General features: G+C 38.7%; 2 protein-coding genes across 12 annotated transcripts in view; both read left to right on the top strand.

Annotated features, from left to right (window-relative positions):
* The window catches only part of KIAA1328 (KIAA1328 ortholog), a 395,477-nt gene that overhangs the window by 360,311 nt on the left and 16,581 nt on the right, over positions 1-18,585 (top strand). The window lies entirely within an intron of this gene.
* Positions 14,956-17,669, top strand: LOC145534817 (transcription cofactor vestigial-like protein 1). Its single transcript, XM_081563133.1, has 2 exons — positions 14,956-15,616; positions 17,662-17,669. The coding sequence occupies exons 1-2, from the start codon at positions 14,956-14,958 to the stop codon at positions 17,667-17,669; spliced, it is 669 nt and encodes a 222-aa protein (XP_081419259.1).

Genomic DNA, 18,585 nt, shown 5'->3' with positions numbered 1-18,585 from the left:
CCTTTGCATCAGGTGGCCAAATTATTGGAGCTTTCAGCATCTATCCTTCCAATGAATATTCAGGGTTGATTTCCTTTAGGATTGACTCATTTGATCTCCTTGCTGCCCAAGGAACTCTCAAGAGTCTTCTCCAACACCACAGTTCTAAAGCATCAATTCTTGGGCCCTCAACCTTCTTTATGGTCCAACTCTCACATCCATACATGACTACTGGAAAAACCATAGCTTTGACTATAGACCTTTGTCAACAAAGTGACGTCTCTGCTTTTTAATACTCTGTCTAGGTTTGTCATAGCTTCTCTTCCAAGGAGCAAGCGTCGTGGCTTCAGTCACTGTCCGCATTGATTTTGGAGCCCAAGAAAATAAAATCTGTCACCGTTTCCACTTTTTCCCTATCTCTTTGCCATGAAGTGATGGAACCAGGTGCCATGATCTTAGTTTTTTGAATGTTGAGTTTTAAGCCAGCTTTTTCACTCTCCTCTTTCACCTTCATCAAGAGTTTCTTTAGTTCCTCTTTGCTATCTGCCATTAAAGTGGTATCATCTGCGTATTTAAGGTTGTTGATATTTCTCCTAGCAATCTTGATTCCAGCTTGTGCTTCATTCAGTCCAGCATTTCACATGATGTACTCTGCATATAAGTTAAATAAGCATGGTGACAGTATACAGCTTTGACATACTCATTTCCCAGATTTGAACCACTCCATTTTTCCTTGTCCAGTTCTGTTGGTTCTTGACCTGCATACAGGTTTCTCAGAAGGCAAGTTAGGTAGTCTGGTATTCCCCACAGTTTGTCGTGATCCACACTGTCAAAGGCTTTTGCGTACTCAATGAAGCAGAAGTAGATGTCTTTTTGGAATTCCCTTGCTTTTCCTGTGATCCAGCAGATGTTGGCAATTTGATCTCTGGTTCCTCTGACTTTTCTGAATACAGCTTGTACATCTGGAAGTTCTTGATTCACATACTGTTGAAGCCTAGCTTGAAGGATTTTAGCATGACCTTGCTAGCACGTGAAATGAGCACAATTGTGTGGTAGTTTGAACATTCTTTGGCATTGCCCTTCTTTGGGATTGGAATGAACACATCTTTTCCAGTCCTGTGGCCACTGCTGACTTTTCCAAATTTGACGGCATATTGAGTGCAGCTCTTAAAAGAGCGTCATATTTTAAGATTAGGAATAGCTCAGCTAGAAATCCATCACCTCCACTAGTTTGTTCATAGTAATGCCTCCTAAGGCCCACTTAAATTCACATTCCAGGATGTCTGGCTCTAGGTGAGTGATCACACATAGTGGTTATCCAGTTCATTAAAACCTTCTTCGTACAGTTCTTCTGTGTATTCTTGCCACTTCTTCTTAAGTTCTTCTGTTTCTGTTAGGTCCTTGCCATTTCTGTCCTTTATAGTGCTCATCTTTGCATGAAATATTCTTTTGGTATCTCTAATTTTCTTGAAGAGAGCTCTAGTCTTTCCCATTCTATTGTTTTCCTCTATTTCTTTGCATTGTTCACTTAAGAAGACTTTCTTATCTCTCCTTGCTCTTCTCTGGATTGCTCTTCTCTGGATCTCTACATTCAGTTGGGTATATCTTTTCCTTTCTCCTTTGCCTTTCGTTTTTCATCTTTTCTCAGCAATTTGTTAGGCCTCCTCAGACAACCATTTTGCCTTCTTGCATTTCTTTTTCTTGGGGATGATTTTAGTCACCATCTCTTGTACAGTGTTACAAACCTCCATCCATAGTTCTTCACGCACTCTGTCTACCAGATCTAGTCCCTTGAATCTATTCGTCACCACCACTGTGTAATCATAAGGGATTTGATTTAGGTCATACCTGAATGGCCTGGTGGTTTTCCCTACTTTCTTCAATTTGAGCCTGAATTTTGCAATAACGAACTGAAGATCTGAGCCACAGTCAGCTCCAAGTCTTGTTTTTGCTGACTGTGTAGAGCTTCTCCATCGTTGGCTTCAAAGAATATAATCAGCCTGATTTTGGTATTGACCATCTGGTGATGTCCATGTGTCGAGTTGTCTCTTATGTTACTGGAAGAGGGTGTTTGCAATAACATTGTATGGGGACAAATGGTTATTAGACTTACCATAGTGATCATTTCACAGTATATGCAAATGCCAGATCACTTTGTACTGCACCTGAGCCACACTATATACTACACTCTGGTGGGTTAGATAGTTATCCCCTGTTTGCTCCTTTTACCTTTAATTTGCATGTGTGCTATGGGAACCTCTTTTAGGAAGACAATATATATCAAACCTGAAGGTAGAATTTGTTTTAAGACTTATGCTTACTTACCTGACATATAAGAATGAAATAGAATCATTGGTATATCTGGCTAGTGTGACTTGTACAACTGATATATCTGTTACCCTTTTTGTTAGTTAATTCTTGATGTTGACTTGGATTGCATTGATACACATTTTTAAAAAGCGTGATTGTTTGCCTCTAAAATTTATTTCACCCTGTGAACATATCACTTGTCTATTTGGCCCCTGAGAAACTGGAAGTGTGGATTGCCATACATGAATACATGCAACTTTTTTTTTGTAACTTTATTCTGAGTGTTTTGGGAAATAAATGTGTTATGTTCTGGCACCTCTAGAATGCAAATCCCAGGTATATTTCCAAAAGTGTTACTAAACCCTAAGCAAAATAATTGTTTGCAGGCAAGGTTAAATAGCTCCAGTGGCAAAGCATAAATACCATCAGAAAGCAAGGTACTCTCTTAAAGCATATTATTTTTTAATTATAATATAGTTGATATATAATATCATGTTGGTTTCAGGTGTAGTATATAGTGATTTGGCATTTGCATATAGTATGAAATGACCACCTTGGTAAGTCTAATAACTATTCGTCCCCATACAACATCATTGCAATATTATTGCCCATATTCCTTATCCTGTATGTTACATCCCTGTGGCTTATTTATTTTATAACTGGAGGTTTGTACCTCTTAATCCCCTTTTCCTATTTTATCCATCCACCCCTCTCCTTCAGACACCCACCCATTTGTTCTCTGTATCTATGATTCTGTTTTCATTTTCTTTTGTTTGTATTGTTTTTTAGATTCCACATGTAAGTGAGATCATACAGTATTTGTCTATGTCTGACATTTCACTTAGCATGATGCCCTCTAGAATCATCCATGTTGCTGTTAGAGGCAATTTTTTAATAGCTGAGTAACATTCCATTGTGTATCAGTGTCTGTGTGTGTGTGTGTGTATACACACACACACACACACACACACACACACACACACACACACACACACACGCAGACACTATATCTTCTTTATCCATTTATCTTATCAGTGGAGAATTAGACTGCTTCCAGATCTTGACTGTTCTAAAGAATGCTGCAGTGAACACTGGGATACATATAGATATCTTTTCAAATTACTGTTTTTGTTTTCTTTGAGTAAACACTCAATTCCAAGAGTGGAATTGCTGTATCATATGAAGAGCCTTCATATGTTTTCCATACTGAAGTATGAAAACATACTTCATACTGTTTTCCATAGTGGCTGCACCAATTTACAATCCTACCAACAGTGCATTCTACGTATCCTTGCCAACACTCACTGTTTGTTGTACTTTCATTAATAGTCATTCTGACAGGTGTGAGGTGGTATCTCATTGGGGTTTTGATTTGCATTTCTCTGATGATCAGTGAAGTTGAGCATCTTTTCATGTGTCTGTTGGCCATCTGTAGGTGTTCTTTGGAAAAATGTCTGTTTAGATCCCCTGCACATTTGTTAATTGGGTTGTTTGGGTTTTTTTTTAATGTTGAGTTACATGAGTTCTTTGTGTATTTTGATATTTACTTCTTATTGGATATGTTTGCAAATATCTTCTCCCCGTTAGTATGCTGTCTTTTCCTTCTGTTGATGGTTTCCTTCTTTGTACAAAAGCTTCTTAGTCTGATGTAGTCCCATTTGTTAATATTTGCTTTTTTTAATATTGCAGGTGATTTTATTTTTAATTAATATATAAGCAATTCATATTCACTGATTTATATTAATCTATCAAAAATGTTTAACTTTTTTTATTTCCCTTGCCTGAGGAGACATATCAAAAAAAAATTTTTTTTCCTAAGAATGATGTCAAAAAATGTACTACCTATGTTTTCTTCTAGGAGTTTATGATTTCAGGTCTTACATTTACATCTTTAATCCATTTAGAGTTTACTTTTGTATATAATGTGACTTAGAGCATATTCTTCAAGCTTGCTTTTGAAATTCAAGTCTAGATCAAGGTGCTTCCTTTTTCAACCAAGATGGAGTAACAAGGATTGAATTCATTTTCCCACTTGAATGAGTAAACAAGCAGACAAAACACATGAAAGAACTGTTTTCAGATATTGCATATCAAGGACAGTTATCCATGAAAAGAGGAGAAATAAGGAGGTTAGCTCTACAATTACATTTCTAGACCACGAATCGGGAACCTCCATGGAGCCCAACAAGTTCACTGACTTGAGAAGGCAGCATTGGAAGCCTGATGATGCCAAGATGGCTAGTGTTTGCAGGGCAGAGGAGTGGATAGGAGAGAGCTACAAAAAGAGAGCACTCTAGATATCTCTAGTGTCTAAAACTGCTTAAAGAGCTAGTGCTGGGAGGAGCATCAACACTCAATTTAAAAACAAGGCACATGATTTCAGGTGTTTTTCCTTGACTCAATGAGTTGACTGATGTTATGGATATGGTTCAGTTGGAGTCAGTGCCAAATCCGTACCAGTGACTGAAGAATTACCTTCAATGAATATGAACAGCCTATGGGAAACAATTACAGACAAGAATATTTTCAAGAAAAGACTACATCAATACATCCTGAAGTGGAATCTACTAAGATGTATTACAGCTGACAGTAGCAAATTATGTGTGGAGCTGAAAAAGATTTTAATTAACCCCATCTACAAAGCTTGTGAAAAAATAAGGTATTTAAAATATGTTATTTATCCTTTTATTTGTCAGCAGCTACTTTGAGGAAAACATTTTAATTTATTATGTGTTATTGAATCAGTAGTGTCAATAGCCAAATTTATTTTCTCTCATGGACTTCAGTTCAGTTTAGTCGCTCAGTCATGTCCGACTCTTTCCAACCCCATGAATCGCAACACACCAGGCCTCCCTCTCCATCACCAACTCCCGGAGTTTACCCAAACCCATGTCCATCGAGTTGGTGATGCCATCCAACCATCTCATCCTCTGTCGTCCCCTTCTCCTCCTGCCCCCAATCCTTCCCAGCATTAGTGTCTTTTCCAATGAGTCAACTCTTCGCACAAGGTGGCCAAAGTATTGGAGTTTCAGCTTCAACATCAGTCCTTCCAAGGGACTCTCAAGAGTCTTCTCCATCACCACAGTTCAAAAGCATCAATTCTTTGGCACTCAGCTTTCTTCACCGTTCAACTCTCATATCCATACATGACCACTGGAAAAACCATAGCCTTGACTAGACGAACCTTTGTTGGCAAAGTAATGTCTCTGCTTTTAAACATGCTATCTAGATTGGTCATAACCTTCCTTCCAAGGAGTAAGCGTCTTTTAATTTCATGGCTGCAATCACCATCAGCAGTGATTTTGGAGCCCAAAAAAATAAAGTCTGACACTATTTCCACTGTTTCCCCATCTATTTCCCATGAAGTGATGGGACCAGATGCCATGATCTTAGTTTTCTGAATGTTGAGCTTTAAGACAACTTTTTCACTCTCCTCTTTCACTTTCATCAAGAGGCTCTTTAGTTCTTCTTCACTTTCTGCCATAAGAGTGGTGTCATCTGCATATCTGAGGTTATTGATATTTCTCCCAGCCATCTTGATTCCAGCTTCTGTTTCTTCCAGCCCAGCATTTCTCATGATGTACTCTGCATTTAAGTTAAATAAGCAGGGTGACAATATACAGCCTTGACGTACTCCTTTTCCTATTTGGAACCAGTCTGTTGTTCCATGTCCAGTTCTAACTGTTGCTTCCTGACCTGCATACAGGTTTCTCAAGAGACAGATCAGATGTTCTGGTATTCCCATCTCTTTCAGAATTTTCCACAGTTTATTGTGATCCACACAGTCAAAGGCTTTGGCATAGTCAATAAAGCAGAAATAGATGTTTTTCTAGAACTCTCTTGCTTTTTCGATGATCCAGCAGATGTTGGCAATTTGATCTCTGGTTCCTCTGCCTTTTCTAAAACCAGCTTGAACATCTGGAAGTTCACGGTTCACATATTACTGAAGCCTGGCTTGGAGAATTTTGAGCATTACTTTACTAGCATGTGAGTCATGGCCTTAACCACCATCAGTTCTGTGAGTTTTTGATATAAAGAATGACTATCCTGACTTGCCACACAATAGTTCAGTGGCTTAGAAGTGGTAAGGACTTTGTGATTTTTTTTTTTTTTTAGTTTTGTGATTTTGGGGGGTTGGGACTGAGATTGAAATTTTTCTGAATAAGAAAAATCCCCTTTGACCTCTATTATTGAACACTTGATTCACCTTGTAAATTAGCTTTTGTTGCATATTTGACAATGTTTCTTAATGAATTCAACCTAAAATGATAAGGCAAAACAGATGCTTATATATAAACTGGCTGTGATAGTCATTTTAGTGACAGCTAACTTTGTTTGAATCACAAAAAAATACCATTTTTTTATACTTCTCATGCTGTCAAAAGTTAAAAAAAGTGAGAACATCATTCTCATACAAATTTATGATGAATGTGATTTCTGAGCTCAACCTACAGTTCCAGGAATGTTTTTCTGACTTGGATGCAAATGCATAGAAAGGATATTTCTATGTTGCAAAATTTGTTTAACTATGTAATTCTACCTAACCATCAATTGGAGTGATTAGTCTTTAATGTAATGACATGTTAAAAGGCAAATATTAATAGAAGAACCAAATCGAATTCTATGTATTATCAATTAAAATCATATTCTTGTACATTAATATCACTATTTAATAGTATCTATCTGCATTTTCACATATAAAATATGTTTTAAAATCTCATTGTAGATTAGCATTAACAAATGAACATTTTCAATTTGGATGATAGGAAACATTAACTTTGAACCCCAGTTAAATGAAATTATCTCCTCCCCACAAAAGAATTCTTTTCATTAGTGGACCTGAATTAAAAAGAAAAAGGTATACTCAATTATTACTCCATTTTTAATTTTGTCAATAAAAAACTTTGTGGAATTTATTTGCTCCCTTGTTATAGAAGAAAGTCTTCTCATGAATTTTGCTTCTCAGCCAGCAAAGCCTACAGTATTTACTATTTGATTCTATACAGAAAAACATTTCTGACCGCTGCTCTAGGTAGCAGATCACAGGCTTTGAACTAGAGCGTTGTCCACTGCCCAGGTCCCACACTGCTGGGTATGACATATATGGGACTGATCCAGATAGCACTGCAAATATTTGAAATTTTAACTGGTTTTGTTAAAAAAAAACAAAAAAAAAACCTGCGAAAACAATTTGAAACTATGTCCTGAACCAATCCTGGTTGAATGCCTGCTACAATAGAACATAACAAAACAAAATCAACAATCTCTTTAGAATTTAAACAAAACCAACTTGCCAGGTAGCAAAGTGGTAAAGGATCCACTTGCCAGTGCCAGAGACCCAAGAGACATGGGTTCGATCCCTAGGTCAGGAAGATCCTCTGGAGCAGGAAATCGCAACCCACTCCAATATTCTTGCCTGAAAAAGTCCATGGACAGAGAAGTCTGGTGGGCTACAGCACATGGGGTTGCAAGAAGTTGGACACGACTGAGAGAGTTGAGCATAGACAGAAGCCAGATGACATAAATTTTCAAAATGTCCAGGACACAGTCTAAAATTACTCAGCGTGTGAAGAACTTTGGAAATCTCAACTTACAAGACAAAAGACAATCAATAGATGCCAAACCTTGGGTGACACAGGTGTCACGTTTATCAGACAATGTTAAAACAACTATCGTAACCATGCTTCATGAAGTAAGGATAAACACACTTCAAACAAATGGAAAGATAGACAATCTCAGCATAGAAGTAGAAAATATACAGAGCTAAATGAGTACTTTAGAACTGAAAGAGTAACTGAAATTTTAAAATCCACTGATGAGCTTAATGGCAGAATAGAAATGATAGAGGAGAGGGTTATTAACCTTGTAGATAAATCACTAGAGATTATCTAGTGTGGACAACAGAGAGAAGAAAAAAGACTGGGAAAGATGTATAAAGAGAACCTCATGGACCTGTGTAAAAATACCAGAAAGAAAAAAAGAAATTAGAATAAAATATTTCATATTCAGTAAAGGACACTAGAAAACTTAATAAATTCAGCAAACCCAAGCAAGATCAATTCAAAAACGTCTCTCCTAAACACATCATAATTAGATTTGTGAAAACTAGAAAGAATTCCAATACTGGAAATTGCCAGAAAAAATGGTGTGTATCATATATGGGAACAATAATTCAAATCTGTATATTTCTCATCATAAACCAAGAATAATAGAAGATTTTAAAGGGCTGAGGGGAAAAGAAATGAAGACACTCTCGGATGAATAAACAGAACTCATCACCTGCCGACCTGCTCTATAAGAAATGCTAGTACTTCAGATGAAGAATTGGAAAAAGATATATAAAACTGTCCCTATTCAAAGATGAAATGATGGTCTACATAGAAAATCCCATGTACTCTACAGAAAAGTTCCTAGAACTAAAAGAGTTTATTAAGGGATACAGGATAAAAGACCAACAACTCAGAATTCAATAGTACTTTTATATACTAACAATGAACAACTGGAAACTGAAATTAATGCAACAGTGCCATTCACAAAGTTTCAAATAACTAGAACAGTCTACCCTTAAGTAATAGTAATGCATTTAATGTATGGTATAAGACCCACTGGCTTCCCTGGTGGCTGAGTGGTAAACAATCCACCTGCCAGGAATCAAGACATGAGTTCGATCCCTGGGTAAGGAGATAACCTGGAGAAGGAAATGGCAACCCACTCCAGTATTCTTGCCTGGGAAATCCCATGGACAGAGGAGTCTGGCGGGCTACGGTCCATGGGGTCACAAAAGAGTCAGACACAACTTAGCAACTAAACAACAACATATAAGACCCATACAACAGTATACTCTCACTTTCCCCCTCCCAGCTTTTGTGCTATTGTTATTATACATTTAATTTATACATATGTTATAAATACCAGAGAGCAGTTTGGGGTTCACAGCAAAATTAAGAGGAAGATACAGAAATTTCTCACATACGCCCTGCCCCTACACTGCATAATTTCCCCCATTATCACCACAGCACATATCAACATACCCCACTTGAGAGATACGTTTGTTATAACTGATGCATGAGCCAACATTGACACATCATTATCAGACAAAGTCCATAGTTTACATTATGTACACTCTTGGTGGTTTACATTCTGAATTAAGGCAACTTTATAATGGCATGTATCCATAGTTATAGTACGATACAGAGCATTCTCAGTGCCATAAAACCCCTCTGTGCTCTGCCTGTTCATCCCTCTCCCCCAACTCCTGGCAGCCAGCAATCTTTTTACTATCTCTGTAGTTTTGCCTTTTCCAGAATGTCATGCAGATGGAATCATTCAGTATGTAACCTTTCCAGATTGGCTACTTTGTCCTAGTAATATATACGTAAACTCCCTCCATTTTTTTTTTTTTTATGAGTTGATAGTTCATCTGTTTTTAGTGCTGAATAATATTCCATTGTCTGGTTGTACCACATTCATTCACATCATTATTTGTCCATTTACCTTCTAATGAACCTCTTGGTTGCTTCCAAGTTTTGTCTGTTATGAGTAAAGCTGCTGTAAACATCTATATGCACGTTATTGTGTGGACATAAGTTTTAAGCTTTTGGGTAAATGTCAAGGATCATGATTACTGGACCATAGGTTGAGAATATGTTTGGTCTTCTAAGAAACTGCCAGTTTGTGTTCTAAAGTGGCTGTGCCATTTTGCATTTCCACTAGCAATAAATGAGAGTTCGTGCTGCTACCCATCCTCACTAGCAATTAGTTTTGTCAGTATTCCAGATTTAGGCCATTTTCATAGATGTGGTGGAGTAGGAAGTGGCAACCCACTCCAGTATTCTTGCCTGGAAAATCCCATGGACAGACTATGGGGTCGCAAAGAGTTAGACACAACTGAGTGACTAACACACACACATACACACACAGGTGTGGAATGGTATCTCATTGTTGTAATTTGCGTTTTTTTGATGACATAGATGTGGGCATCTTTTCATATGCTTATTTGCCATCTGTATATCTTCTTTAGAAATCTGTCTGTCTGTTAAGATCTTTAGTCCATTTTTGTAATCAAGTCATTTGTTTTTATATTGTTGAGTTGTCAGGGTTCTTTGTATATTTTTGATAATCTTTTATCGAATATGGGTTTTGCAAATCTTTTCTCCCAGTTTGTAATGTATCTTCCAGTTCTCTTGACATTGTCTTTTGCAGAGCTAAAGTTTTTTAATTTTAATGAAGTCCATCTTATCAATTATTTCTTTCATGGATAGTGCATTTGGTGTGGTGTTTAAGGAGTAATCATTATACTCAAGGTCATCCAGCTTTTCTCCTATTTATCTTCTAGGAGCTTTATAGTTTTGCACTTTGCATTTTGAGTTAATTGTTGTGAAAGGTATCAGGCCTGTATCCGGATTCATTTTTCTGTATATCTGGTTGTTCCAGGCTATCTTCAAGCATGTATTGAAAAGGTTATCTTTGCTCCATTTCATTGCCTTTGTTCTTTTGTCAGAGATCAATTGATTGTATTTATGTGGGCTCTGTATTCTGTTTCACTGATCTACTTGTCTATTTCTTTTTGCCAATACCACACTGTCTTCATTACTGTAGCTTTATAGTAAGTCTTGAAAACAGGTAGAATTGGTCTTCAATTTTGTTCTCCTTCATTTCTATGTTTTCTGTTCTATATCTTTTGCCTCTACACATTAACTTTAGAATCAGTTTATCAATATCCACAAAATAGCATGTTGGGATTTTTTTTATTTATTTATTTATTTTAATTGGAGGCTAATTACTTTACAATATTGTAGTGGGTTTTGCCATACATTCACATGAATCAGCCATGGGTGTACATGTGTCTCCCATCCTGAACACCCCCTCCCACCTCCCTCCCCATCCCATCCCTCAGGGTTATCCCGGTGCACTGGCTTTGAGTGCCCAGTTCCATGCATTGAACCTGCACTGGTGATCAGTTTCACATATGATAGTATACATGTTTCAATGCTATTCTCTCAAATCATCCCACCTTCGCCTTCTCCCACAGAGTCCGAAAGTCTATTCTTTGTATCTGTGTCTCTTTTGCTGTTTTGCATATAGGATCATTGTTACTGTCTTTCTAAATTCCATGCTGCTGCTGCTGCTGCTAAGTTGCTTCAGTCGTGCCCGACTCTGTGCGACCCCATAGACAGCAGCCCACCAGGCTCCCCTGTCCCTGGGATTCTCCAGGCAAGAACACTGGAGTGGGTTGCCATTTCCTTCTCCAATGCATGAAAGTGAAAAGTGAAAGTGAAGTCGCTCAGTCGTGTCTGACTCTTAGCGACCCCATGGACTTGCAGCCTACCAGGCGCCTCTGTCCATGGGATTTTCCAGGCAAGAGTACTGGAGTGGGGTGCCATTGCCTTCTCTGCTAAATTCCATATATATGCATTAATATACTGTATTGGTGTTTTTCTTTCTGACTTACTCTATTCTGTATAATAGGCTCCAGTTTCATCCACCTCATTAGAACTGACTCAAGTGCATTCTTTTTAATAGCTGAATAATATTCCATTGTGTATATGTACCACAGCTTTCTTATCCATTCGTCTGCCAGTGGACATCTAGGTTGCTTCCATGTCCTGGCTATTACAAACGGTGCTGCAGTGAACATTGGGGTACACATGTCTCTTTCAGTTCTGGTTTCCTTGGTGTGTATGCCCAGTAGTGGAATTGCTGGGTCGTATAGCAGGTCTATTTCTAGTTTTTTAAGGAATCTCCACACTGTTCTCCATAGTGGCTGTACTAGTTTGCATTCCCACCAACAGTGTAAAAGGGTTGCCTTTTCTCCACACCCTCTCCAGCATTTATTGTTTGTAGACTTTTTGATAGCAGCCATTCTGACCACCATGAGATGGTACCTCATTATGGTTTTGATTTGCGTTTCTCTGATAATGAGTGATATTGAGCAACTTTTCATGTGTTTGTTAGCCATCTGTATGTCTTCTTTGGAGAAACGTCTGTTTAGTTCTTTGGCCCATTTTTTGATTGGGTCATTTATTTTTCTGGAATTGAGCTGCAGGAGCTGCTTGTATATTTTTGAGATTAATTCTTTGTCAGTTGCTTCGCTTGCTATTATTTTCTGCCATTCTGAATGCTGTCTTTTCACCTTGCTAATAGTTTCCTTCATTGTGCAAAAACTTTTAAGTTTAATTAGGTCCCATTTGTTTATTTTTGCTTTTATATCCATTACTCTGGGAGGTGGGTCATAGAGGATCCTGCTGTGATTTATGTCAGAGAGTGTTTTGCCTCTGTTTTCCTCTAGGACTTTTGTAGTTTCTGGTCTTATATTTAGATCTTTAATCCATTGTGAGTTTATTTTTGTGTATGGTGTTAGAAAGTGTTCTACTTTCATTCTTTTACAGGTGGTTGGCCAGTTTTCCCAGCACCACTTGTTAAAGAGATTATCTTTTCTCCATTGTATATTCTTGCCTCCTTTGTCAAAGATAAGGTGTCCACAGGTGTGTGGATTTATCCCTGAGCTTTCTATTTTGTTCCATTGATCTATATTTCTGTCTTTGTGACAGTACCATACTGTCTTGATGACTGTAACTTTGTAGTGTAGTATAATCTGAAGTTAGGCAGGTTGATTCCTCCAGTTCTATTCTTCTTTTTCAAGATTGCTTTGGCTTTTTGAGGTTTTTTGTATTTCCATACAAATTGTGAAATTATTGTTCTAGTACTGTGAAAAATACCATTGGTAGCTTGATAGGGATTGCATTGAATCTATAGATTGCTTTGGGTAGTATACTCATGTTCACTATATTGATTCTTCTGACCCATGAACATGGTATATTTCTCCATCTATTTGTGTCATCTTTGATTTCTTTCATCAGTGTTTTATAGTTTTCTATATATAGGTCTTTTGTTTCTTTAGGTAGATTTATTCCTAAGTACTTTATTATTTTCGTCGCAATGGTAATGGGATTGTTTCCTTAAGTTCTCTTTCTGTTTTCTCATTGTTAGTGTAAAGGAATGCAAGGGATTTCTGTGTATTAATTTTATATCCTGAAACTTTACTATATTCATTGATTAGCTCTAGTAATTTTCTGGTGTTGTCTTTAGGGTTTTCTGTGAAGAGGATCATATCATCTGCAAAAAGTGAGAGTTTACTTCTTCTTTTCCAGTCTGGGTTCCTTTTATTTCTTTTTCTTCTCTGATTGCTGTGGCTAAAACTTCCAAAACTATGTTGAATAGTAGTGGTGAGAGTGGGCACCCTTGTCTTGTTCCTGACTTTAGGGGAAATGCTTTCAGTTTTTCACCATAGAGAATAATGTTTGCTGTGGGTTTATCATATCATGTTGGGATTTTGATTGGGATTATGTTGAATCTGTAGTTCAAGTTGTGAATTAACAACAATACTGTCTTCTTATCCATGAAAATGGAATACCTCTTCATTTACTTAGTTCTTTTTTTACTTTTTTCATCAGAGTTTTGTAGTTTTCCTCATATATATCTTCTACCTAAGATTTATACCTAAGCATTTCATTTTGCAGTGTGCTAGTATAAATAGTACTTTTATTTCAAAATCTATCTGTTCGTTTCTACTGCACTGGAAAGCACTTGACTTTTGTCAGCCTTGTATGCTGCAACCTTGGCTATAATTGCTTATTAGTTTTAGGAGGATTTTGTTGATTCTTTTGGATTTTCTACATAGAAAATCGTATCTTCTGTGTACAAAGACAGTTTTATTTCTTCTTTTCCAGTCTGTATATACAGTCAGCAAAAACAAGATCGGGAGCAGACTGTGGCTCGGATCATGAACTGCTTATTGCCAAATTCAGACTTAAATTGAAGAAAGTAGGGAAAACCACTAGACCATTCAGATATAACCTAGATCAAATCCCTTATGAGTATACAGTGGAAGTGACAAATAGATTTAAGGGACTAGACCTGATAGACAGAGCGCCTGATGAACTATGGACAGAGGTTCGTGACATTGTACAGGAGACAGGGATCAAGAAAATCCCCAAGAAAAAGAAATGCAAAAAAGCAAATGGCTGTCTGAGGAGGCCTTACAGATAGCTGGGAAGAGAAGAGAAGCGAAAAGCAAAGGAGAAAAGGAAAGATATTCCCATCTGAATGCAGAGTTCCAAAGAATAGCAAGGAGAGATAAGAAAGCCTTCCTCAGCGATCAATGCAAAGAAATAGAGGAAAACAACAGGTTGGGAAAGACTAGAGATCTCTTCAAGAAAATTAGAGATACCAAAGGAACATTTCATGCAAAGATAGGCTCAATAAAGGCCAGAAATGGTATGGACCTAACAGAAGCAGAAGATATTAAGAAGAGGTGGCAAGAATACACAGAAGAACTGTACAAAAAAGATCTTCACGACCCAGATAATCACAATGGTGTGATCACTCACCTAGAGCCAGACATCCTGGAATGTGAAGTCAAGTGGGCCTTAGAAAGCATCTCTACGAACAAAGCTAGTGGAGGTGATGGAATTCCAGTTGAGCTATTTCAAATCCTCAAAGGTGATGCTGTGAAAGTGCTGCACTCGATATGCCAGCAAATTTGGAAGACTCAGCAGTGGCCACAGGACTGGAAGATGTCAGTCTTCATTCCAATCCCAAAGAAAGGCAATGCCAAAGAATGCTCAAACTACCACACAATTGCACTCATCTCACATGCTAGTCACCATGGAAGACGTGACGAAGACCACCGTCCACACACAGAACCCTGTCAAAACTGAATGGAATTCCCGCTGTGTCCTTTTCCACTATTTCCAAGGGGACATTGGCAGTCTGGTGGATGAACACTTCTCCAGAGCTCTGAGCAATGTCAAGAGCCCCCAGGGACAGCACCCTTCCAGCCCGAGCGGAGATGTGCTGCTGAGGAATGATAGTGACATGTCTCCAAATCAGCAGCGTTTCTCTGCTCCATGGACAAAGCCACAGCTGCAAGTATCTTTTGCAAATGGCGCTGCCAGCTGCAGCTTGAATGGATCTGGTCTCATGCCTATGGATCAATACCCACTGTCCCTGACTGGGGGCCCCTCTGTTCAGCCTGGCGAGCAGTGGCATTTCACCCCCCTCGCCAGCCCCAGCTTCCCAGAGCCTGGCTACCCTCATGCTTTTTCCACTGGGCACTTTGTTCCGGAGCCCCAGCCTGAGGGGAGGTATGAGCCCCTCCTAAGTCTCCTCCAGCCAGAGAGATGCCTAACCCATCCTCAGGAATCTGCCTTGTGGGAGGATGGCAACTCTGCCCAGATGGCCGGAAGCACAGGATTGTTCTTCAACCTGCCTCCCAGCTCAGCCCACTTCAAGAGAATCTATTTCCCCCCTGATGGTGGACCTGCTGGTACCAGCTTTGCAGTTGAAAGAAGCCAGTCTTCAGAGAGGAGAAGGCAATGGCACCCCACTCCAGTACTCTTGCCTGGAAGTGAGGTCAAGACTCAAACCTGGGTTCCTTGGGCACCAAGCCAGCTCCTACCTCATCAAGCTTATTCTATTTTTCAGGAAGCCAGTCTTCAGAGAGGAGAAGGCAATGGCAACCCACTCCAGTACTCTTGCCTGGAAAATCCCATGGACGGAGGAGCCTGGTAGGCTACAGTCCATGGGGTGGCACAGAGTCGGACACGACTGAGCTACTTCACTTTCACTTTTCCCTTTCATGCACTGGAGAAAGAAATGGCAACCCACTCCAGTATTCTTGCCTGGAGAATCCTAGGGACGGCGGAGCCTGGTGAGCTGCCGTCTATGGGGTCGCACAGAGTCGGACATGACTGAAGCGACTTAGCATAGCACATGCTAGTAAAGTAATGCTCAAAATTCTCCAAGCCAGGCTTCAGCAATTCGTGAACCGTAAACTTCCAGATGTTCAAGCTGGTTTTAGAAAAGGCAGAGGAACCAGAGATCAAATTGCCAATATCCGCTGGATCATCAAAAAAGCAAGAGAGTTCCAGAAAAACATCTATTTCTGCTTTATTGACTATGCCAAAGCCTTTGACTGTGTGGATCACAATAAACTGTGGAAAATTCTGAAAGAGATGGGAATACCGGACCATCTGACCTGTCTCTTGAGAAACCTGTATGCAGGTCAGGAAGCAACAGTTAGAACTGGACATGGAACAACAGAATGGTTCCAAATAGGAAAAGGAGTTACGTCAAGGCTGTATATTGTCACCCTGCTTATTTAACTTAAATGCAGAGTACATCATGAGAAATGCTGGGCTGGAAGAAACACAAGCTGGAATCAAGATTGCTGGGAGAAATATCAATAACCTCAGATACGCGGATGACGCCACTCTTATGACAGAAAGTGAAGAAGAACTAAAGAGCCTCTTGATGAAGGTGAAAGAGGAGAGTGAAAAGTTGTCTTAAAGCTCAACGTTCAGAAAACTAAGATGATGGCATCTGGTCCCATCACTTCATGGGAAATAGATGGGGAAACAGTGTCAGACTTTATTTTTTTGGGCTCCAAAATCACTGCTGATGGTGATTGCAGCCATGAAATTAAAAGACGCTTAACTCCTTGGAAGGAAGGTTATGGCCAACCTAGATAGCATATTTAAAAGCAGAGACATTACTTTGCCAACAAAAGTATGTCTAGTCAAGGCTATTGTTTTTCCAGTGGTCATGTATGGATGTGAGAGTTGGATGGTGAAGAAAGCTGAACGCCGAAGAATTGATGCTTTTGAACTGTGGTGATGGAGAAGACTCTTGAGAGTCCCTTGGACTGCAAGGAGATCCAATCAATCCATCCTAAAAGAGATCAATCCTGGGTGTTCATTGGAAGGTCTGATGTTGAAGCTGAAACTCCAATACTTTGGCCACCTCATGCGAAGGGTTGACTCATTGGAAAAGACCCTAATGCTGGGTAGGATTGGGGGCGGGAGGAGAAGGGGATGACAGAGGATGAGATGGGTGGATGGCATCACCGACTCGATAGACATGGGTTTGGGTAGACTCCGGGAGTTGGTGATGGACAGGGAGGCCTGGCATGCTGTGATTCATGGGGTCGCAAAGAGTCGGACACGACTGAGCGACTGAACTGAACTGAACTGAACTGAATTTTTATATTAAGGCATGAGATTTGTGCTAAAGTTCTTTTTTTTTTTGCTCACATATAGCTAATTGTTGCAACACTATTTATTGAAAAGATTATCCTTTCTACTCAATTAACTTTGCATCTGTAAAAACCTCAGTTGATCATATTTTGTCTTGATATATTTCTGGACTCATGTTTTTCTGTTGATCTGCATATCCATTCTTCACTAATACCCCATTGTCTTGATTAATGTAGCTTTACAGTAAGTCTTAAAAGCATGTTATATGAGCTATCCAACTTTGTCTTCTTCTTCAAAATTATTGTGACCATTTTAGTTCCTTCTTCTTCCTATGTAGGAAACTGAGCCTCAGATGAGAAGGTAAATATTATAGAAAGACATATAACATAACTAAGAAATTTTACTTTGTTATGTGTGCCTTTTAATATGTTCTATTAAAATTGTTCTTGATTAGAGAGTCTCCCATATACTCATTGATGTTCTGGTAAATTCTTTAACCTCCCTTCAAGTTGCACTGACTTCACATAATATTCACTCTATGACTTATATGCACTTCAAGAAGAAATATATTAAATTAGGGTTAGCAGAATCCTTTCATGATAGCACCTCTGCTGAATGGAGAACACAATACAGAAGGTAAGATTTTGAGTATTACCCTCAATCCTGTGTCTGCACCTATCTGTCTCTGCATCTGTGTGAGTGGTTCTCCTGTGAGAGCTAGTTTCATAGGCAGATTCACGACTACCTGTTTTTCTTTTCTTTAATTTAAAACTTTTTATTTTTTTGGAGTATAGCTTATTAACAATGTTGTGATAGTTTCAGGTGAACAGCAAAGTGACTCAACCATACATACCCATGTATGTATTCTCCTCCAAACTCCTTTCCCATCTAGGCTATCACGTAACATTGAGCAGAGTTCCCTGTGATATACAGTAGATTACCCATTTTTAAATATAGCAGAGTGTACATGTCCATTCCAAAGGAGCTGCATTTTAAATAGTGGAAAAGCAATATAAAGCTTAAATTTACCAACTTAACTATTTTAAGTATACAGTTCAGTTAATCACCCTTTGTACTAATGTTTGACAAGTAATTGTAAAGCACTGATAAAATATGCTGTATCTTCTATTTTTCAGAAACCTAAATGCCAGCCTAGGTTTGCTTTAGCAGTTAAAAAGTAAGAAACCTTTTGAGAGGAGCTCTTTTAGGATTCCTGAGAAGAAAGACCTATTCTAGGACTCCTAGCCTAGTGTGGTAATTG

This window comes from Giraffa tippelskirchi, chromosome 14 (assembly GCF_054371585.1).
Source record: "Giraffa tippelskirchi isolate mGirTip1 chromosome 14, T2T-mGirTip1v1.2.pri, whole genome shotgun sequence".
Taxonomy (NCBI): Eukaryota; Metazoa; Chordata; class Mammalia; order Artiodactyla; family Giraffidae; genus Giraffa; species Giraffa tippelskirchi.
The sequence above is the reverse complement of the archived record's forward strand: the minus strand, read 5'-3'. Positions and strand labels throughout refer to the sequence as shown.